The 23,270-nt window shown below is 49.2% G+C and overlaps 1 protein-coding gene across 2 annotated transcripts in view; it reads right to left on the bottom strand.

The window, feature by feature from the left end:
* The window catches only part of SCN5A (sodium voltage-gated channel alpha subunit 5), an 88,136-nt gene that overhangs the window by 9,072 nt on the left and 55,794 nt on the right, over window positions 1-23,270 (bottom strand). For both annotated transcript variants that reach the window (XM_040246212.1, XM_040246211.1), the window contains exons 20-26: window positions 12,721-12,894; window positions 8,791-8,913; window positions 6,670-6,951; window positions 3,807-3,860; window positions 3,059-3,196; window positions 2,307-2,411; window positions 474-744 (exon numbers count right to left, since the gene is read on the bottom strand). In XM_040246212.1, the coding sequence (XP_040102146.1) occupies window positions 474-744; window positions 2,307-2,411; window positions 3,059-3,196; window positions 3,807-3,860; window positions 6,670-6,951; window positions 8,791-8,913; window positions 12,721-12,894 (1,147 nt within the window). The remainder of the gene's footprint in view (window positions 1-473; window positions 745-2,306; window positions 2,412-3,058; window positions 3,197-3,806; window positions 3,861-6,669; window positions 6,952-8,790; window positions 8,914-12,720; window positions 12,895-23,270) is intronic.

The raw sequence follows: 23,270 nt of genomic DNA, 5'->3' as shown, positions 1-23,270 counted from the left end.
AGTGATGTCTGAAGAAGCCTGGCATACACCAGGGTGGCCAGGTGGCAATTCTCAACTCCAGAAGGTCCATCTCCAGGGTTAACGTCTACTTTAGAGGGCCACCTACTCCCAACTCTGGAGACTCTTCCTTGGGCTTGAAGGCTTTCCCTTGGGAAGGCAGGGAACCCCTACAGGCCCCATTCCCTTTCCTAGACTCACCCTTGAAGTTCTCCAAACAGAGAGCTGTGTTTCAGGGTCTCAGGGAGGGTGGGACCAGGAGGGGGTGTTGGGTCCTCTACCAAGCTGGCCCCTTGGCCCGAGTGGCCTTCCCAGATGTGTGTGTGTGATTGTGGGGGGTGGGGGTAGGAAGGACTGTAGGGAGCGAAGAATGTAGGAAGCTGGTGTACTGGCATGGAGCACAGATCAGGGGCTGGGGGAGAGGGAGATGCCTGGCCGGGGGAGGCCTGCTCTGCCCAGCTGACTTGCATACCCACCCACGATGGAGAGGATGACAACCACGAAGTCGAAGATATTCCAGCTGTTGGTGAAGTAGTAGTGGCGCAGGGCAACCAACTTGAAGATACACTCGGCTGTGAAGATGCCTACGAACAGCAGGTTGATCTTGGCCAAGATGTTGATCTTCTCGGGGCTCTGGTCGTCTGTCTCCACCATCATAGTCACCATGTTCAAGCAGATGAGAAACATGATGGAGACGTCGAAGGCCTGCTTGGTCACGACGTCGAATATGAAGCCCTGGTACTTGTTCTGAAAGGAAGGGCAAAGGAAGGGATCAGCAGCGGCCACAGGCAGGCTGGCAGGCCTCCTTTGCTGCCGCTCAGCCCAGACCACCGACCCTCCTACTCCACCCTCCGGACAGTCCAATGCTCACAGACTATCACGGGGAGAGGAAAAAGGCAGGGTGCTGGACAGCCTGGCTCCCTGCTGAAAGCTCCCTGGGCTTCCAGGCCCAGCCCCATGCTCCTTGTCCCAGACACCATCTCTCATGGCACTTCAGGAAAGGACTTCTCTTACCCCAAGTTTCCTCAGCCCATTGTTCATCAAGCTTCTCTTTTTGTTCCCATTGTCTGAAGGCTCAAGGTCAGATCTAAAGTTCAGCTCTAGAAACTGTCTCAGCCCTCAGGGTAACAAAATTTCTCCATTCTTTCTGTGGAATTTATTTTTTCCATTGAAACTGTATTTATGCATGTCTTGAATTTTAAGATTATTTTGGGGAAAGTGTAAGTCACTCAGTTATGTCTGACTCTTTGTGACTTCATGAACTGTAGCCTGCCAGGCTCCTCTGTCCATGGGATTCTCCAGGCAAGACTACTGGAGTGGGTTTCCATGCTCTTCTCCAGGGGATATTCCCAATCTGGGGGTTGAACCCCAGTCTCCTGCATTGCAGGCAGATTCTTTACCATCTGATCCACCAGGGGAGCCCCATTTTGGGGAAGAGAGATGATTATAAATAATTGAAAACACATACACACTCCTAACCTAGACCAGAGCATGGAGAACAGGAAAGAGTCAGATGACATGGATGAATTGGATGCAAAAACTGGGGCTGCCCCTTACAAGCGAATGATTTAGGCACCATCACCTGCCTAACCTAGGTTTCCCTGGTGGCTCAGCTGGTAAAGAATCTGCCTGTGATGCAGGAGACCTGGGTTTGACCCCTGGGTCAGGAAGATCCCCTGGAGAAGGAAATGGCAGCCCACTCCAGTATTCTTGCCTGGAGAATCCCAAGGACGGAGGAGCCTGGTGGGCTATAGTCTGCCGGGTTACAAGGAGTTGGGCATGACTGAGTGACTAACACTTTCACCCGAGTTACCTAAGTATTGCCCCCATCCTGCTCCAGTACACACACACACACACACACACACACACACACACACGGGTGTGTGTTGGCCTGATTTGGCCAAGGGAGTCAGCCTAGCAGAGAACCCAGCAGTGCCCCCAGGCCCCACCCACCTGGGGACTCTACGGCTCAGGGAGTTACAAGAGTGTGGTTACACAGGTGGCTGCCCAGCCCTCCCTGGGGAAAGCCTCCAGTGCTGCAGGGGAGGAGGGGCCTCACTCAGAAGCTCCTGTGGGAGGGGATCACCCCTGGACTCCCAGGCTGTCTCATGCTTTCCCCTGTACCTCCATGAGACTGAGGCCCCTGTGCGTGATTGGAGGTCCCTCCTTCCCTGGACAGGCCAAGGGCCCCAGGCTGCACCAAAACACTGTGAAGAGGCCCCGATAGCTGGTCTTGTGGCGTGGGGGCTTCCCAGGGCCCCCTTCGGGCAGATCTTCCCCACGCCCACCGAACCGAGAGCCTGGCTCACCAGGGGCCGTGGGATGGGCTTCTGGGGCTTCTTGGAGCCCAGCTTCTTCATGGCATTGTAGTATTTCTTCTGCTCCTCTGTCATGAAGATGTCCTGGCCCCCTAAGTGCAGAGACACAGGCACCAGCCTCACCTGGGGGTTCTCAGGGATCTAGCCTCCTTGGTGAGTGTGCCAGGGTGGCCCTCCTCCTCACTGCCTGTCCTGGGGGAGAAAAGTATGCCTTATCCTACATCAGAGAGTCCCCCTCAACCACCACCCCAGACCTGCTTCTCCAGGCCCCTTTCCCCGTTCCTTGAGCTCCTCTCTGACTTTGGGACTTGCAAATGCAGCCCCGACCTCCATCCTCTCCCCTGCCTAGCTCAGCCATCCTGGAAGTTCCCTCTGCCCACTTGGCTTGCCTGCCACCCGATCGTAGCTTCTATGATGGAACTCTGGGAAGACCCAGGCCTCTGTGCAGTGGCTCCCCACCCCCACCCCCATGATCCCTGATCATGGGCCAGGTGAATAGTCCCAACTCTCACCCCACCTCCTCTCAGGAGCTGCTTCTCTCAGACTAGGGCAGGCGTGGGGCCCCTTGTCATACACTTACGGGCCGAAGCAGGCCACATCATGGAGACACCCCTCTCCCACCCCACCCCGGTCGGAGCTTAGTCCCCAGCAGGAAGGCGGAATGGGGCCAGGAGCCAGAGAGGCTGCCAGGTGCCTGGCGCCCAGCCCTGCCCTGCAGCCTGGTGGGCCTGTGCTCTACGTATCTTTTTCTTCTGCTGGTTGAAGTTGTCAATGATGACACCGATGAACAGGTTCAGGGTGAAGAAAGACCCAAAGATGATGAAGATGACAAAATAGATATACATGTAGAGGTTGTATTCCCACTGGGGCTGCTCCTCGTACTAGAGGGGAGAAAGCAGACAGGAGGTCAGGCAGGCAGGAACGGGGGATGGGCTGGCCGGGTGTGTCAGAGGAAGGTCTGTGTGTGCGTGCGCCTGTGAGGGGCGGGCGGGGATGGAGTTGAGGAGGGTGGGTGGTGGCAGGTGAGGAGGCCAGGCATGCCGGGCTCAGAGCTGGCGCTGTGTCCCTGCGTGGCTCCTGCCCCTGGGCCACTGGGAGGTTTGAGTATATGGGGGTGTCTCCCAGCCTTCAGCTGTCAGTGTGACATGGTGGCTGGTGTATGTATGTGGGGCGGGGACAGGACCACAGAGAAACTTGTTTTGGGTCTCTGCTGCTCCCACCCCCTCCTCCAGGGGTAGGATTTTGGTTCAACTAAATTACAGTGAATGCCACTCACAAGATAGCTGAGAATCTGGGGCATCCCCGGGAGACCATACGACCATGTCCCAGGGGCAGCCAAGGGCATTCCAGAGAGGTTCAACTCTGGGCTGACACAAGAGACCTGGCCCTTATGGGATGCAGACCCTGTTTCCATGGTGCCTGAGCAGCTGGGAACCTTGGGTGCTTGGAACCTTGACTGATTCAAGGAGAGAGACCAGCGTGACAACCTACCCCCCTGGAGTCTACAGCTGCATACATGATGTCCATCCAGCCTTTAAACGTTGCCTAGAAGAAAGAGACAAGAGTAAGGAAATTGAATTCTGCATCTATGGAGCTACTTCGGGCTCCTATCTGGACAGATGGGACCGGGAAGTCCTCCCACTAGAAGCTAACCCTTTCAGCGGTGTCCAAGTGGCTGGGCAGTAGGGAAAGGCCTTCTTGCTCAGGGCTGAGGAGGAGGGGAAGCAGCCAAGCAGACACTCCAGGAAGGCCATTTCATGGGGGAATAAACATTCTGATGTTGGCCAAGAGACTACCCTTCAGATCTGCATTCATTTCAGATTCTAAACGGACACAGAGGCCTACAGGCATGTCCGGAACAGAGAGGGGGCACTGGGGTTCTCTGCTCTGGTCTAAGGCGGGCCTCAGTGCTGACCTGGTCCTCTCTGTCATAAGCCTTGGGGCTTCTGCTCCACAGCTTTCCAAGGACGTCCCTCAAGAATCCTAATGTTCCCTCATACTGAAGAGGGTCCTTTTGCTAGTGGTGTGTTGGAAAATGACTAACAACAAATGGCTTTCCAGAAGGAAAAATAAAAGCCCTCATTGCGCTTCCTTGGTGCCTCAGTGGTGAAGAATTCGCCTGTCAATGCAGGAGACATGGGTCCGATTCCTGACCCAGGAAGATCCCATATGCCAAGGAGCAACGAAGCCCGTTTGCCACAGCTATTGAACCTGTGCTCTAGAGCCCAGGAGCCACAGCTACGGAAGGCCTTGAACCTTAGAGGTTGTGCTCTGCAACAAGAGAAGTCAGTGGGAAGCCCACACACGGCAGCTAGAGAATAGCTGCTGCTTGCTGCAACTAGAGAAAAACCCGGGCAGCGATGAAGACCCAGCACATCCAAAAATAAACACCATAAAATTATACATAGAAAAAGCCCTGACTGTGTTTGCCAACTTCTCTGTGTAAACATTCCCATCATGGCCAACCTCAAGTTGCCAAAGTGTCGTTACTGAACTCAGTGCTGGGAAGAGAGGCATAGGACCACAGCATTGCAGTGTTTCCATGGTGTGACTATAATAGGCATGCGTAACCTCAAGAGCATAGATGATAACAAGTGGCAATGGTAAGTTTTTATTTTTGTTTCAATATCGTTGAGTCAATTACAAGTTTATAAATCTAATTTTTAATAATGGCTCACAAAATATCGGAAAATATAACCACTGGCTCTTGTGAGTCCACACTCACTGGTTCTGGCATGGCAGGAAAGAGGAGGCCAAACAGGACAGGGTCCTGGCGCCAGTTGCATGGACGGCCCCAGTCTGGGCTGCTAGGATGATTCAGAGCTGAGGGACACGCTTGGTGGTGAGACTGACTACCTAGCAGATCTCATCTGTGTCCTCGGCATAATCCTATCGTGTCCTGAGCCTCTTTGCAGCGTGTAAGCTGGTCTACACGGATTTCCCACATCTGAGAGGTTTTAGGAGTCAGGGAGGCAGCCATAGAGAAGGCAACTGCTTCAGCTTCCTGTGCCATGGGGCCTCACCCGCACAGAGAGGCCTGGAGATGCAGTGGGACCTGCTGGGGACCACCCAAGGTTACGAGGTGCCCATGACCGAATTCTTTCTAGCCACTGTGTGGTTGTGTCTGCACCGGCAGGCAGCTCTCAGACTACAACAGGGGGCTTTCCTTCCAAGTGTTGACATTCAGAAGGGAAGGCTCTCTGGGTTGGGCTCTAATCCTGTTTCCCATGAGGTATTTTAGGGACTCTGGAGAAAGCTACTCCTGGGATTTAAGAGATGGGTGGGGTTGCTTCCCTGGTGGCTCAGACGTAAAGAACCCACCAGCCAATGCAGAAACTGTGCAGGAGGCTAAGATCTGAGCCCTGGGTCAGGAAGATCCCCTGATGAAGGAAATGGCAACCCACTCCAGTAATCTCGCCTAGGAAATCCCACGGACAGAGGAGCCTGGTGGGCTCCGGTCCATGGGGTCACAAAGAGTCGGACACGACTGAGCAACTAGACAACAAAAACAACGATGGAGGTGTGAGGGGACGTGTCGGGTTTCCCTCCGCTCAGCACGAGAGACCGGTGTCTGGGCTTCACACTGGGACAAGAAGAAAAAGCTGCAGCTTTACGTGTTACAGTTCTGTTTGCATTTCTGCTGTCAAGGCTATTTGTACGCTGTGCATTATAGTCACCGAAGCCATCGTCCTCACAAATCAATAGAAACTCTGGTAGGGCCGTGAGTGTTTGAACACCCTGCACATTAGAGATGAAAGTAAAGATATTCTTTTAAACAATGCAGGAGGAATCACTGCCTTGTATAACAGAGGGGTGGCCGGAGTCACAATTTTGCTAAGAGTTCAGTCCCTGGGGGTCTGTGGTCATTCATATGCAACCTGTGCTATCGCACCGCCGAACTGACAGTGCGAGGAGTCAACATGACTGCTGGCTGCTGCTGCTGCTGGTGCTGCTGCTAAGTCGCTTCAGTCGTGTCCGACTCTGCGACCCCACAGATGGCAGCCCACCAGGCTCCCCTGCCCCTGGGATTCTCCAGGCAAGAACACTGGAGTGGGTTGCCATTTCCTTCTCCAGCGCATGAAAGTGAAAACTGAAAGCGAGCTGGGTAAAATGCCGCAGCATGGAGTCCCACGCGCTATTTGGAAAGTGTAGCATCTTCCTTAGAAAGGAACATCTGGCACCTTCCCAAACAGACAAGAAGTCTCTGGAGAGTCTCTGGGCAACACAACCCTATTGTGAGGATCCAGAGTGGCCCCGCTGTCCCCCTCCTGCCCACAGCCCAGGGGAAGGTGCCTGTTGCTGGTCAACCAGTGAGAGGAAGGCAGTCCCCCCCACCGCCCGCCACAGGACTCACCACCTGCAGAAGGGCCAGGTAGCCGGCCCCCACGTTGTCAAAGTTGACTTTCACCTTGGTCCAGTACAATTCGCCAGTCACGTTGAAAGACTCACAGTCGCTCTTGTTGTTCACGATGGTATAGTTCAGGGGCAGGTCTCCCTCGGTCTGGTTGATGCATCTCCCAAACTTCCCCGCGAAGAGGTTCACCCCCATGATGCTGAAGATGAGCCAGAAGATGAGGCAGACGAGGAGGACGTTCATGATGGACGGGATGGCGCCCACCAGGGCGTTGACCACAACCTCGAGTGGGCAGAGAACAGACTCAGTTTCTGGGGGTGCTCAGCATGCACACCCTTTGTAAGATGCCCCCCCCCAACCTACTGAACCCCCTGGGTATAGATCCCTGTGGGGGTAGCGGTGGGGAACATTCCGTCACCAAGGAAGGACGGCCCATGGCTAGAAGCTCTGGTGGGCGGTGAGAGGGAACACACGTGCCTTCTGCTCTGCATCCCACACTCACACAGCTCAGAGCCTCTTCTGATCCTTCATAGCCCTGCCTGGAATCCATGACCTTCAAACTTAACTTTCAACACGGTCTCTGCTAGACTGTACGCCAGAAATCTCATGGGGAAGAAAGGGTCTCTGGAGACACACTCTCTGAGCTGAGTTTCTGGTTCATTTTGGGGCTGCTGCTCCTGAGATGGATGGGTGTTCTCCCACAAAGTGTGCCCGGGGGATCTCCGGGGGGTGCAAGAGGAGGCTGCTCTGACAGCCCCCTCACGCTGTGATGGGATCAGGGCTGGCAGGGCGGTGTGCGCGCACTGTGCCTCTGCCCTCTCCAGGGAGCGGCCCTCTGACACCGTGGAGCCATGGCCCCATGCTCTCTTCATTTAAACTCACAGCACCCAGGAGAGGCATCCTTGGCAAAAAGAACTGGGGACTTCACTCCAGGGAGGGACCTAGTCCCCAGCTGTCTGTGAGCCAGGAACATGTCTGCAACACAAACTGGAGGCAGAGCTGGCGTGGGGCTGTGTGGTGGGTATGGTGCCAGGACGGGTAACGCTGACATGTGCAGAGGAAGTAGGGGCGGGGGGGGGTGCCCCTGGCCCAGCATGAGATGCACGTGGGAACAGGGTGGGGAACCAACTCTCGCACTTGCCTTTGGCTGGCTCTGTGGCCAATAGCCACAGCAGAGGCGATCCTGGTAACTAGTGTCTCCCCCATTTCCCCGTGTCCTAGAACCAAGTGTTTTTTCTCCCATTGGACATGTGGGAGCATCTAACTTAGGTCGGATTATTCACTTGTGAATGGCTTCCCACCAGAAATAAGCAGTGTGTTTCTCCATGGATTGGGGATGTGGGCAAAGTTCAAAACCATCAACCGAATGGGGCTGCATAGTGGCGTCTTCTGGGTCAGTGAGAGACACACAGAGGTGTCTTCTAAAGTCAGAACAGAACTGTGCACATTTCGTACAACAATAAAAAACAAAGAACATACTCACACAAACACATAGGCTTGTTTTCTTGCTATATGTCACGGGTAATGTTTTTTCTTGGTGGGCTTTTAAATTTGCCTTAAATGTGCACGTTCTTCGGTAAAACTGAGTAACTGGAGAAAAGGCAGAGCTCTCTGCACTTAGAAAATAGTGCCAAAGTGTTCACTAAGCAAACCAAACTGCTCTCTGATCGGTAGGACTACTGGCTGCTTCCTTGCTTGCTTTATCCTCACCAGCCCTGCCCTGCTGCCCATCCTGGATCGAGGGGAGGCAACCTGTGTCTGTCAGGAGGCGGGGGACAGACAGGCACATGGAGCCAGGGCACCCAGAGACATGAGGCCCCGTGGGAGAGCAGAGACTGAAGGGGCCCTGGGCTGGTGGGGCTGGGCTGCAGCTGAGATGCCAGCAGTCCAGCCGGTGCTTCCTTTCCTTTGTCCAGCGCTCTCTGGCCCTCGTGGAGCCCACAGGGCTGAGGCGTCAGGCCTGCGGGGAGGTTCTCACAGCTCTCCACCTCCAGGCACCTCTAAGCCCAGCCGTACCTCCTGGAGATCTCACACGTTTGCAGCAGGCCTGCAAGTGAGTCTGGGGGTCCTCTTTACGGAGCCACCACCCACTGCTCCCATGAGGAGAGCCACCCCTCTTACCCTCATGCCCTCAAATCGTGATAGGGCTCGCAGGGGTCGGAGAGCACGCAAGGTCCGCAGTGACTTGATGGGGCCCATCTCAGCAAAGCCCAGGGCGTTGGCCACCAGGCTGATCAGCGAGACCTGTGGGAGTCAGGGCGGTGAGGCCACGAGGCCAGCTCGAGACCGGTGGCAGGGCTCTTGGCTCACCGAACTCAGGCTGGGTTCAGTGAGAGCCAGCCAGTGAGAGAGTTCAGCTCTCTCCTGGATAGGAGAGAGGCTCCCCGTGTCCAGGCTTTATGATTTCCGGCTGGATCGTCTTCACAGGCTGTCCTGTGCTGGGCCAGCCTTCCCCAGGCCCAAGAGGCTGGGGCCAAGGCCAGGCGTGTCCCAGCTTTCAGGCCTTCACCAAGGGCCTGCTGTGTGCACTTCACACACGTGTCTATGATAGCTCCACTCACCCCAGGCCTTGGAATGCATCTCCCCATTCTACGGATGCGAAAACGGAGTTCCAAAGCCACCTGCTAGTGTGGAAGAGCAGGACCACAAAGCCTGGGTGGCTTTAGGTCCCCATGCGCTTTCCTTCAAATCAGATTCTTGGGCTGGCCCCTCCCCTCCCCCAGAGTAGACTCTTTGCTGGAAGAAGGACCATCCTGAGTTGAATATGAGCAGACAGACCATCCTGGGGCATTTCCTCAAGGCTGAACCTTGCAACATTCTATCATCTTCACGGAAGAGAGGCTCAGACGGAGCCCCTGTGGACTGCTCTCTGCTTCCTCTGCCCTGCCCCCACCGGGACATTTCTGCCCCTGGGACTTGATCCTTGTAAAGCTCCGCGGGCATCCAATCCCTCCTTACGTCACTGCTGGCCAGTGACCGCAGGTTGGAAGTGGCCTCCTGCCTGACCTCACCGGCTATCACCATTACCACCACCCGGCTCTGAGGGCAGCCTGGGGGTGGGGAGGGGCCATGGGGAGTGGGGGGTAGGTGTGACCCCCATAGCCTGCTCTCAGGCTTGGAAGTGCAGGTTGGGAGAAGGCTGGGCAGAAGAGCTCGGAGGAGCTGCCTCCTCCAAGGACTCCCAGGATGGACTTCTGTGCTCCCCCGACTCACCCCTCGAGGATGCTGGTCCCCACTCTGGAGAGGACGAGGGGCCTCTCTCAGGGACCTGCTGCTGAGGCCAGGGTCCCAGGGACCAGGTCTGGCCAGGCTCCCCAGCTGGTCCCCAGCAGGCGGCCCCTGTCTGTTCCTTCCCAAGCTTGCCCCGCCTTTCCACCCGATCTCAGCTGATGGCAGCTCCATCCTACCAGCTGCCCAAGCCACAAGCCTTGGCATCATCCCTGCCTTCTCTCTGTCTCACACACCGACATCCAACCCATCAGGATTTCCTGTTGGCTCTGCCTTCAAAATATGTCAGAAGTCCAAATATTTCTCACCGCTTCCACTGCCGCCATCCTGGCCAGGCCACCGTCATCTCTCCCCTGGATTACTGCCATGGCCTCCCAACCTTCCCCCTGCTTCCACTTCCCTCCCCTGGACAGGGTGATCCTTTCATAATGAGTCAGATGATGTCACTCTTCTGTCCAAAGCCCTCCAGCGCCTCCCGTTTCACTCTAAATAAAAGCCCATGGTTTTTCAAAGGCTGCACGCGTTCTACCCCATGCAGTCTGGCCTCAACTCCTGCACTTCCGTCCCCTCTCCTCTGCTCCAGCCACTCTGCACTCCTCGTGGTTCCTCAAGTGTCCCAGGCACTCTCCCATCACAGGACCTTTGCGGTGCTGCTCCAACCTCTGCTTGGAATGTTCTGCAGACACCTGCCTGGCTAGCCCCAGCTTCCTTCAAATATCGCCAGTTGGCCTATTTCTAGCCAGCTTGTTTAAAGTTGTAATCTGGGGCTTCCCTTCTCCTGGAGTCCAGGCCCTCCCAATCCCCTTCCCTTCCCACTTCTTTTTCTCCGTGTCTATCACCAGTGTAATACTATATAAAGCCGGCTCATGTGTTACGTTTCTGGTTCCCAGCACCTTCCTCCAGGCATGCAGTGACTTCGTCTATTTTGTTCCCTGAGGTCCTCAGCGTCTCCTATAGCACCTGCATATAGGAGATGCTCGGCAGTTTTTAAAAACTGCACGAATTGAACATGGAAACCCCTTTCTCCAGATCCTGAGGCCTGAAGTCCACCATTTCCGTGGGGTGTGGGGATGGGGGTGGGGGTTACGGCCAGTGTCAGGAAAGCTGGATTCCAGCACCACTTCCTTCTCCTTTTTCTTGGGCCAGGCCCTTCTCTGCTGTGACCCTGTTTTCCTCTCCACAGGCTGATTCTCCAGTCTTGGGAATTTCAGGCCCTAAGGCCTAGCCTCAGCTAAGTTCTCCAAAGGGGCAGGGGGTGGGAGTGGGGTGGGCTTCCCCAGACATCTTTGCAGACTCTGTCTGGCCTGCCCTGGGGGAGTCAGTCCCACGAAGCTGCACGAAGCTGTGGGTGAGGGGGCCAGGGCAGAGCTGCCAGGCTCCCAGGCCTTCCCACAGCCCCTTAGCAGGAAGGCCTCACGGTCCTTTCCATCATCTCAGGGAGGCTCTGAGGGCCCCGGGCTATAAGCGCACCCAGAGCCCCTGCCTGACTGCCACCCCAGCACCCCTTACCCCAGCATTAGCATCTTTTCAGCCACTTGTGGTGGCTTGGAGTCACCTGTGAGGAGGCCCACCCATGAGGCTGTGTCTGCATGCATGCTCTAGCTCAGGGGGCCACTCAAGCTTGACCTCCCACCGAGGCCTGACCCTAGCCAGGCCCACTGGCCATCGAGCCCACCCCCCTTGGACCTCTGGGGCTGCTGTAGGGACTGAACACAGGCCTAAGCTGGAACTCTAGGAAGCACAGCCCCTGCAGGTGGGCAGAGCCTGATGCCAAGCCCAGCAGCCATGGACGTCTTCTGGAAAGCTTTTCCCAGCTTGCACATCCTGGCCCACATTCTGCTGTGGGAGAAGCACCACAGCCAGACGGTGAGCCCTCTCTTGGGCCCTTCGCCATATTCCCTCTGCCCTCAGGGAGCACAGATCCAAGGCTGCCCCGCTCCCCCCAGCCTCAGTTCTCCCCCATCACCCTCTGGTTACTCTCTCACTTGACTGTGCTCAGGAGCCCCGCAAGGCCCCAAACTCACCCTGCTTGCACCCAACAAGGTTCTGGGGCCTGGGGAGCTGTGGGGAAGGGGCTGCATTCCATCCGCCCACCGGGTGCCCAGAGGACATGCCAGCCTCCTACCCCAGGCCCTTCTGGACACATCAGAGACTGGCATGGCCTGCTAGCTACCAGATGACCCGGGGCAGCTGGCTGGAACCCCTCACCCAGCCCATGTTCATGGCTTTCCTCCTTCTTGCAGATGACTCCACCCCGACTCATCCTCCCTGTTGTGGTACCTTCTACCTGAGCCAGGACGATCTCCCACCTGCCCAGCACCCCTTCCCCAACCCCCTGCCCTCTGGCCTTTGGTTCACTCCATCTCCTGTACAGACGGCCCCCTCTCGTGGGTAGACATGTAGGCTCTTAACTGGCCATGTGTGTAGTGGTCCTGATGGACGCTGCACAAGGTGGCGTGGTGAGGGCTGTAATACAGGCTCACCAGCGCCCTGCTTCTGGTGGTCCTGAGAGGGCGAGAACTCATTCCTGCCCTGGCTCACAGCCCTGCCAGGACTCTACGCACTGCCCCCACAGTGCGTCCAGTTTCTCCCAGGAGCAGGGCCTATATTCCCTTGTCCCCGGCTGGGGGTTCTGACTGCCTCCCCTCCGTGACCTCAGACTCGGATCTCCTGCCCCTCCACCTGCCTTGCAGCACAGCCAAGAGCCTCCGCGTCAGCCTGCCGAACTCCCGCCACCTGTCCTCCTGTCCTCCGATCCCTCAGCCTCAGCCCCTTCTCGCACTGGCGAAGGGCGCCCCTCCCCCCTTCAGGGGCCACACTCACATCCACGATGAGGAAGTCGAGCCAGCACCAGGCGCTGGTGAAGTACTTCTTGAAGCCGTAGGCCAGCCACTTGAGGAACATCTCCAGCACGAAGACATAGGTGAACATCTTGTCGGCGTACTCCAGCAGGACCTTGACGGTCTTCCGCTCCTCCAGGTAGATGTCCTCAAAGGCCTGCAGACCAGGGTGGGCAAGGCAGACAGGGCGTCCTGAGCCAGCTGCTCCCAGCCCGCACGAGCCTTCACCCCTGACGGCCTCCCTCCCCCGGGAGGGCAGGGCGGAGGAGGCCGCACAGTGGAGGGGCTTCTGCGGCATGCTCTTTGAGCCCCGTGGGTACCATTGCTGGGTCAGGAAATGAATTTACGTGGTGTGTGGACAACAAGGAAGAATGTGTAGTGAGAATGCTTCCACCTTCACTTTGAAGAGCAAGTCTCAGGTCAGTGCTAGTGCATCCATCGTTAAGATCTCTCTCAAACAGCTCACAGCCTACTGTCGGAAACAGCATACATCTATCTGCCCCTGCCCCCCTCCACTGTGTTTTTACTCTCTTTACGTTTGGCATTTACCTACTTTTCATAGGAAACAATATTGGTTTCCAATGACAACAATCATTCAAAGTTGCCCTTTACAGTAAATTTATTTAAACAAACAAAAAACCAGTGAGTGTTTATATCTAATGCAAAATCTCACAGAAGTGATAGTGAAGGCAGTCTATAGATATGAAGATTAGGAAACACAGGACTAGATGAAGTCAAACCTTCTGTAATCCTCAGAATCTGGGAGTCAGTGTGTCTAACAAGCTAGCTGTTGGTCTTTCCCCACCTCCTCACTCCTGCCTCAACCCAAATCCCTGGGCCGAGAGAGACTCGGATGGCCTCCGCTGCCCTCCTCCAACTCCAGGCTTCTGATGTGTATCTGACCCTCCCTGAGGATGTGCTCTGAGGCTCCCAGTCTAGGCAACTGAACGCGTCACTGAGGGCCCTGGGGAGTGCCCCCATCTTTCGCTCTGGGCCTCCCTGTGTGACTGCAGGGCCTCTGTGAGCTACAGTGATCCAGGGGCCCAGTGCCGTCAGCAGTGCCCAAGGACGCGCTGCCCAGGCAACACGTGGTGAACCTGGTCTATGTAGGTGGGACAAAAGGATAATTCAGGTCCCCAGATGGGGTTTGGGGATTCTTCAAGATTAAAAAGTAGGCATTTTTCTTTCTGATTATAAAAAATATATCTTTTATAAAAAATGAAATAATACAGAAATTATAAAAAAGAGAATAAACAAGAATAACAACAACCTCCCCCCAACAAACAACCCAATTGAAAAATGGGCAGAAGACATAAATAGACATTTCTCCAAAGAAGACATACAGATGGCTAACAAATACATGAAAAGATGCTCAACATCACTCATTATTAGACAAATGCAAATTAAAACTACAGTGAGGTACTACCTCATGCCAATCAGAATGGCCATCATTAAAAAATGTGCCAATAACAAATGCTGGAGAGAGTATGGAGAAAAGGAAACCCTCCTACATGCTTGGTGGGACTGTAAGTTGGTGCAGCCACTGTGGAAAAGAACGAAGAGGTTCCTCAGAAAACCAAAAATAGAACTGTCATACGATCCAGCAATCCCACTCCTGGGCAAAGACCCAGACAAAACTCTAATTCAAAAAGGCAAATGCACCCTCTATGTTCATCGCAGCACTATTCACAGCAGCCAAGACAGGGAAGCAACCTAAATGTCCCTCAACAGGCAAATAGATAAAGAAGATGTGGTCCATGCTTACAATGGAATATTAGTCAGAAAAAGGAATGAAATTGGGTCATTTGTAGTGATGTGAATGGACCCTGAGTCTGTCATACACAATGAAGCAAATCAGAAAAACAAATATCTTGTATTAACGATATATATGGACTCTAGAAAACCGGTGCAGGGCAGTACTATCCGTAGGGCAGTAATCAGAGATCAGCCCTGGGATTTCTTTGGAGGGAATGATGCTAAAGCTGAAGCTCCAGTACTGTGGCCACCTCATGCGAAGAGTTGACTCATTGGAAAAAGACTCTGATGCTGGGAGGGATTAGGGGCAGGAGGAGAAGGGGACGACAGAGGATGAGATGGCTGGATGGCATCACCAATTCGATGGACATGAGTCTGAGTGAACTCCGGGAGCTGGTGATGGACAGGGAGGCCTGGTGTGCTGCAATTCATGGGGTTGCAAAGAGTCGGACGCGACTGAACTGAACCGAACTGAACTGAATAGAGATGCAGATGTAGGGAACGGACATGTGGGAAAGGTGGTGGTGGGGACAAGGGAAGGGTGGAACAAGCTGGGAGACATATATATACATACATAGCACTGATATATATACACTACCATGTGTCAAACAGCTAGCCAAAGCAATCTTAAGAAAGAAAAACAGCTGGTGCAATCAAGCTCCCTGACTTCAGGCTACACTGCAAAGCTACAGAAATCAAAACAGTATGGTCCTAGCACAAAAATAGGAATATAGATCAATAGAACAAGATAGCCCAGGAATAAGCTCACACACCTGTGGTCAATTAATCTATGACAAAAGAGGCAATACTATACAATGGAGAAAAGACAGTCTCTTCCATAAGTGATGCTGGGAAAACCGGACAGCTACATGTCAAAGAATGAAGTTTAGAACAATTCTCTAACACCATACACAAAAGTAAACTAAAAATGTATTAAATACCTAAATGTAAGATCAGATGCTTTAAAACTCTTAGAGGAAAACATAGGCAGAACACTCTTTGACATAAATCGTGGCAATATATTTTTGGATCCACTGTTTAGAGTAATGAAAATAAAACAAAAATAAACAAATGGGACCTAATTATACACAAAAGGATTTGCACAGCAAAGGAAACCATGAACAAAGCAAAAAGGCAACCCACAGGATGGGAGAAAATATTTGCAAACAAGGTGAGCAACAAGGGATTCCTCTCCAAAATATACAAAGAGCTCATTCAACTCAATACCCCCCAAAAGCCAAACACCCCAAAGGAAAATGGGCAGAAGCCTGACAGACACTTCCAAACAAAGCACACAGATGGCCAAACTGCACATGAAAGGGTGCTCCACATCACTAATTATTAGAGTAACGCAAGTAGGAACCACAGTGAAACCAGTATCACCTCACACTGGTTAGAACGGCCATTACCAAAAAGTCTACACACAATAAATGCTGGAAGGGGTGTGGAGAAAAGGGAGCCCTCCCACACTGTGGGCGGGAATGCAAATTGGTACAACAACTATGTATTCAGTATTGAGGTTACTTAAAAGCAGAACTACTATATAATCCAGCAATGCCACTCTTGGCATACAGCTGAAGAAAACCATAATTTGAAAAGATGCAAGCACCCCAGGGTTCACTGCAGCACTATTTACAATGGCCAAGACATGGAGACAACCTAAATTCTTAATTGACAGAGGAATATGGATATACAATGGAATATTACTCAGCCATAAAAAAATTAAAATTCCATTTGCATTATGGATGGACCACGGAGATTATCACAGTAGGTTAAGGCAGAGAAAGACAAATATCATATGATATCACTTAAATGTGGAGTCTAAAAAAACCCAACAAAATGATGCAAATGAATTATTTACAAAACAGAAACAGATTTAGACACAAAAACAAACTTATGGTTGCCAAAGGGAAAGGTAGAGGGATGGATAAATTAGGAGTTTGGGATTAACATGTACATACTATTCTATATAAAACTGATAATCAACAAGAACCAGCTGTATAGCACAGGGAACTCTACTCAATATTCTGTAGTAAGCTATATGAGAAGAGATTCTGAAAAAGAATATGGATATATGTATATTTAGAGCTGAATCACTTTGCTGTACATCTGAATCTAACACAACATTGTAAATGAACTATATTCCAATATAAAATAAAAATTTAATTTAAAAAAGACTACAAAAAGTTAAAAATAATGAGGTAAACATGTAAAAGAAAGTAAAAGAAAAAAGAAAGCCCTTGCCTATTCCAAAGGCTGGGAAAAAAATGACCTTTCTGTTCTTTCTATTTCTTTCCTTCTTGTTTCATTGTTTTATATCATAATTTTAAAAATCTAATATATTTTGGTAAGGAGTAAATTATCTATTTTAATATTTTTTTCCAGAGTGACTTGTCAAGTGTCCTAACACTTTATTAAAGAACCCACTCTAAATCCACAGAGTAGAAGTCGACCCTGTAATCTACTACACTTCTATATTTGCTTACAACTTCTGTGTGGTTCCATTGCTCTCCTGGTCTATTTCTGAATTAGTGTCACACAAATTTTCCTGGTCACTTTCCATAATTTTTAAGATACATTTAAACAACATTTTGTCAAATTCCCTTTAAAACATTAGAAATTTATTACTGCATTGAGTTTATCAACTGTTTTAGGAACTAATTCAGTCTTTCTGCTCAAGGATGGAGTATATTTGTAGTGTGTTTATCTGTTTGTCTTCCTTTACACTCCAAAGGCAAGTTTAATAGTTTCCTTCATGTATCTATTTTACATTTCATGTTATATTTATTCTCAGTTATTTTATGGTTACAATGCCTGGCATCTAAGGACTATTGGAGAAATGTTACTCGTGACTAAATGTTTCTATTCCAACAGCAACAATTATTCATACATTTGTTTTATAACTAGCCATATAATGTTTTTAATGAGTTTTAAATTTTTCTCTAAGCAATCATTATCTACAAGTAATGATATACTTGTATTATTTTAAACTCATACTTGATTCTATTAACTTCAATTCTTCTATTTTCCTATTTTTATGCTGCATGTTTAGTTTTCTTGATTAACTGCACTGGCTAGTACTTCAAAGTTATTATTAAATAATGAAAAACAGCTAAAAGGTAGTTAAATCAGCTTTTTTTTATCCTTGACTTTAATAAAATGTTTTTAGTGCTTTACTTACTACTAATGACGATGTAGAAGACAACTTGAAATTAAGTTTTTCATTAAGTAAAGGAAATCTATTTTATTTCTATACTTACCAAAGTTTTAAAAATCAAGCATTCACTGAGATAATTATACAGCTTTTCATCTTTGTCTGATTCAGGTAAATAGATTTCCTAACAGGGCGTCCTTCTGACTTTTTAGGATATACCTCGCTGTGACTCATTTAATCTTTTAAATATTTTACTGAATCCTATTTGCATGTATTTTAATATTTTTGCATCACTACTCACAAGTATAGAGTATGAAAACTAGTGTGTTGTTTTACTTTTGGTACACTTAAGGTTTTAAAAATCAGCACTATTAGCTTTCATAAAAATAATTTATAGATTTTCCATCTTTTTACATACTCCAGAAGATTTTAAAATAGAATTTAAATTATTTTCTTCCTTGAAAATATGAAAGAATCCACTCTTGGAGATGTAAGAGATTAGATTAGCTAGTGGTTTATTGATCACTTTAATTTTTCAAGGAATCAGCTTTGGAATTTTATCAATTTTACTATTTATTTTCTAATTCATTAATTTGTGTTTTTACTTTATTAATTATTTCCTTTGCTTTCTTTACAATTATTTTGTTGTTATACTTCTAATTTCTTGAGTTAATAAATTTATTCTTTCTGTTTAACAAAGAAAATGTTTAAGTCTATGAATTTTAGTCATTACAGCTTTGGCTACATCCCACATAAAGTATTAGCAATATTGTTACTTTCTAGTTTCTTCCCCTGCCCCGAGTTAAAGTTTTTTCTCTACCTCTATTTTTCCTTTCTTGCTTTTTTAGATATCAGGAGGACAAAACTGGTTGAATCGTAATCTTTGATGACACACTCCCATATCTGGTTCATGAATAGTTTCTTTACTTCAGTTCAGTCGCTCAGTCATGTCCGACTCTTTGCGACCTCATGAACCATAGCACGCCTTATTAATAATATAATGAACACTCATGACCCTCCATGAAACTATTTTGTTTATTCCAGAGTTTAAGAATATGTTTCATGTTTCTACGGGTTTATTTTTAATCTATTTTTGCTACATATAGCAGTTTTCTTATCTGTAATATAGTACGTACCTCACGCGAACTAAATGTATTAATGCTTGTAAAATGTTACAACAGAGCCTAGCACATAGTCAGTACTATTTAAGTGTTGAGTTATTATTGTTATTCAGTTCAGCTCAGTTCAGTTGCTCAGTTGTGTCCAACTCTTTGCGACCCCATGAATCGCAGCACTCCAGGCCTCCCTGTCCATCACCAACTCCCGGAGTTCACTCAGATTCACATCCATCGAGTCAGTGATGCCATCCAGCCATCTCATCCTCTGTCGTCCCCTTCTCCTCCTGCCCCCAATCCCTCCCAGCATCAGAGTCTTTTCCAATGAGTCAACTCTTCGCATGAGGTGGCCAAAGTACTGGAGTTTCAGCTTTAGCATCATCCCTTCCAAAGAAATCCCAGGGCTGATCTCCTTCAGAATGGACTGGTTGGATCTCCTTGCAGTCCAAGGGACTCTCAAGAGTCTTCTCCAACACCACAGTTCAAAAGCATCAATTCTTCAGTGCTCAGCCTTCTTCATAGTCCAACTCTCACATGCATACATGACCACAGGAAAAACCATAGCCTTGACTAGATGGACCTTAGTCGGCAAAGTAATGTCTCTGCTTTTGAATATGCTATCTAGGTTGGTCATAACTTATCTTCCAAGGAGTAAGCGTCTTTTAATTTCATGGCTGCAATCACCATCTGCAGTGATTTTGGAGCCCCCAAAAATAAAGTCTGACACTGTTTCCCCATCTATTTCCCAGGAAGTGATGGGACTGGATGCCATGATCTTCGTTTTCTGAATGTTGAGCTTAAAGCCAACTTTTTCGCTCTCCTCTTTCACTTTCATCAAGAGGCTTTTTAGTTCCTCTTCACTTTCTGCCATAAGGGTGGTGTCATCTGCATATCTGAGGTTATTGATATTTCTCCTGACAATCTTGATTCCAGCTTGTGCTTCATCCAGCCCAGCATTTCTCATGATGTACTCTGCATATAAGTTAAAAATAAGCAGGGTGACAATACAGAGCCTTGACGTGCTCCTTTTCCCATTTGGAACCAGTCTGTTGTTCCATGTCCAGTTCTAACTGTTGCTTCCTGACCTGCATACAGGTTTCTCAAGAGGCAGGTCAGGTGGTCTGGTATTCCCATCTCTTGAAGAATTTTCCACACAGTCAAAGGCTTTGACATAGTCAATAAAGCAGAAATAGATGTTTTTCTGGAACTCTCTTGCTTTTTCCATGATCCAGCAGATGTTGGCAATTTGATCTCTGGTTCCTCTGCCTTTTCTAAAACCAGCTTGAACATCTGGAAGTTCACAGTTCATGTACTGCTGAAGCCTGGCTTGGAGAATTTTGAGCATTACTTTACTAGCATGTGAGATGAGTGCAATTGTGTGGTAGTTTGAGCATTCTTTGGCATTGCCTTTCTTTGGACCTGGAATGAAAACTGACCTTTTCCAGTCCTGTGGCCACTGCTGAGTTTTCCAAATTTGCTGGCATATTGAGTACAGCACTTTCACAGCATCATCTTTCAGGATTTGAAATAGCTCAACTGGAATTCCATCACCTCCAGTAGCTTTGTTGATAGTGATGCTTTCTAAGGCCCACTTGACTTCACATTCCAGGATGTCTGGCTCTAGATGAGTGATCACACCATCGTGATTATCTTGGTCGTGAAGATCTTTTTTGTACAGTTCTTTTGTGTATTCTTGCCACCTCTTCTTAATATCTTCTGCTTCTGTTAGGTCCAGACCATTTCTTTCCTTTATTGAGCCCATCTTTGCATGAAATGTTCCCTTGGTATCTCTAATTTTCTTGAAGAGATCTCTAGTCTTTCCCATTCTGTTGTTTTCCTCTATTTCTTTGCATTGATCGCTGAAGAAGGCTTTCTTATCTCTTCTTGCTATTCTTTGGAACTCTGCATTCAGATGCTTATATCTTTCCTTTTCTCCTTTGCTTTTCGCCTCTCTTCTTTTGACAGCTATTTGTAAGGCCTCCCCAGACAGCCATTTTGCTTTTTTGTATTTCTTTTCCATGGGGATGGTCTTGATCCCTGTCTCCTGTACAATGTCACGAACCTCATTCCACAATTCATCAGGCACTCTATCTATCAGTCCATATTAGGTTAGATCAAATTTATTAACTATATCTTTTAAGATATCTCATTGTCTCATTCTTTCTATTAATACTTGATTAGCCAAGTACTAAACAAATGAGGTAAAATCTCACTGTATTATTGTACTGTTGCCACTTTTTTCCTGATTTTACTTTATATAAGTGCCCCAAATAAATATATTCATAATAGTTGTGTTTTTATTATAGGTTGGACTTTATTTTTTTATCTCAAGATTTTTACCTTGAGTTCAACCTTGTTTAACATTAACAAACAAAAGCACTCTGATTTTTGTTGTCATTGTTTACACTTTCCTGCTATATCTTATTATTTCACTTTTAATATTTCTGAGTCACAGAGTTTCAGGGTTGTACTTTGAGAACCCACAGCTGTAGTTTTTTTTCTCTGATCCATGTAGAATCCTTTCCTTTTAAAATGATGAATTTTATCCAATTACATTTATTAGTAAAACACATATCTGATCTTGTCTTTGCCATATTATTTTGTTTCCTGATTTAATGCTTCCTTGTTCCTTCTTTTCTCCCTATCTTTTGCTGTAAAAATCTGTGTTCTCAAAAGAAATTTTTTTTCCCTTCAGCAATTTCAAAGTGATACATAGTCTGCTTTCTGTTAAACAAGTTTATAACTTTAAATAACACACTCTGACTTATTTTTCTCAATATATCATTGATGTGGATTTCTTTTTTTTTAAACAGTGCTTGGCTGTCTACCCTGATGAGATTCACCATTTGCTTGCCAAAACACCTCCTCACTTATGCCAGGCTGAGCTTTTCCTCCACAGCTCAGATTAAATGGCTCTGGCTGCCCTTGTTTGTGGCTGTTTAAAAACAAAACTCGTTAACATATTGTCAAATCCTCCTTCTCTGAAGCCTGCAGAGATTTGGCTCTAGCCGATGGTAAAACAGCATGTAGCCTGTAAGCAGCGGCTCCAGGCCCACTCTGGAACAGTGTCAGGACAGTACAGGGGAATGGGAGGCCCAGAAATTTAGAAGTGGCAGCCTCAGTGTCTCCTCATGGCCTGGCCCCAGAGAGGCAGTGTGTGGGCGGTGTTAGTCGCTTGGTCGTGTCTGACTCTCTGTGACCCCATGGGCTGTAGCCCACCAGGCTTCTCTGTCCATGGAACTCTCCAGGCAAGAATCTTGGAGTGGGTAGCCATTCCCTTCCCCAGAGGAACTTCTCAACCTAGGGATCGAACCCTGGTCTCCTGCCTCGCAGGCAGATTCTTTACCATTTGAGCTACAGGGAAGTCTCGGAGGCAGCAGCAGCATCAGCTGGAGGCAAACAGCCTCGTATCAGAGTAGCCCTCTCACTTTCCCTATCTAAAGTCCAAAGCACTCCTTGTTAGTTGCTCATTCATGGGGCTCTCATCTCCCCAACAATACTGGGTTCTTGCTGCTTCTGGGCTAGTGAAGTTTCTGTTTCCTCTGCCTTCTTGATCACCCCTCTCCCTGTTCACAAGTATCTTTCACAACTCTCTCCAGGGCTGTTTCATCTCCTTCTAGAAGGGCTCCAAGAGATGAGTAGGGTGCTTGGGGAACCAGGTGGAGCATCTCCAGAGGGCCTCGCTGTTCCTCCTGGTCTCACCAAACCTCTCTGTTTTCCATAGTCCAGCTCCATCTGCTTCCTCTAAGGAGGATTTCTGATTGTTCTAGTTTCCCCTGACCTTCCATCACTCTGAGTCATCTACTCCATTCTTGTTCTCCTCTCTCTGGAGCTGATCTCTGACTATATCAAACCTGCTGAATCTGGTTTCCCCAACTAGACTAGGAGTCCCTGAGGCCAGAGCCGGGGTCTCTTCCTCCTGTTGCCCCTCCACGCATCACAGGACCAGTAGATACAAGGAGAGCTTAGTAAAGATCTATTGAACAAATGGAAAGTCAAGACAAAGGACTTGGAATCTGATTCTCTGGGCTCAAATGCCACATCTGCTGCTTGTGAGTGGTGGGGCTTTGGGTAAGTTACTTAATGTTTCTACAAAGGGTTGCTATGGGGATTAAATGTGATAATGTGTGAACCACATAGCTTGGCCTCTAGCCCCTAGAAGACATGAGTGGAGCTACCAGTGGACTGTCAGCCTGCATTGTCAGCTGCACTGAACCAGCCTGACGGAGTGTCTGATGCTGTGTGCAGGTGGGTGTGTCACCAGGGCTCAGGTGCAGGTGGCTGGTGGCTTGAGACCTGTGCCAGCTGTGCCCTGGGATCTGGGAAAGTCACTTCCCTCTGTGGAACAAGGAGGGCTGGACAGACGGCCTCTGCCATGGTCCCTCTCTGCTCTGACCTCTGTACGTGCTGTGGGTGTTGACAGTGTGTGAGCGGGTCTTCCTCTGGGGCCCTGGGGGCGGGGTTCATTTTCAGCAGAGGGCTCTGCCCCAGTTTCTAACCTGGCTTTCC

Source organism: Oryx dammah, unplaced genomic scaffold (genome assembly GCF_014754425.2).
Source record: "Oryx dammah isolate SB20612 unplaced genomic scaffold, SCBI_Odam_1.1 HiC_scaffold_9, whole genome shotgun sequence".
In the NCBI taxonomy this organism is placed as follows: domain Eukaryota; kingdom Metazoa; phylum Chordata; class Mammalia; order Artiodactyla; family Bovidae; genus Oryx; species Oryx dammah.
Note: the sequence above shows the minus strand (reverse complement) of the source record. Positions and strands in the feature narration are given on the sequence as shown.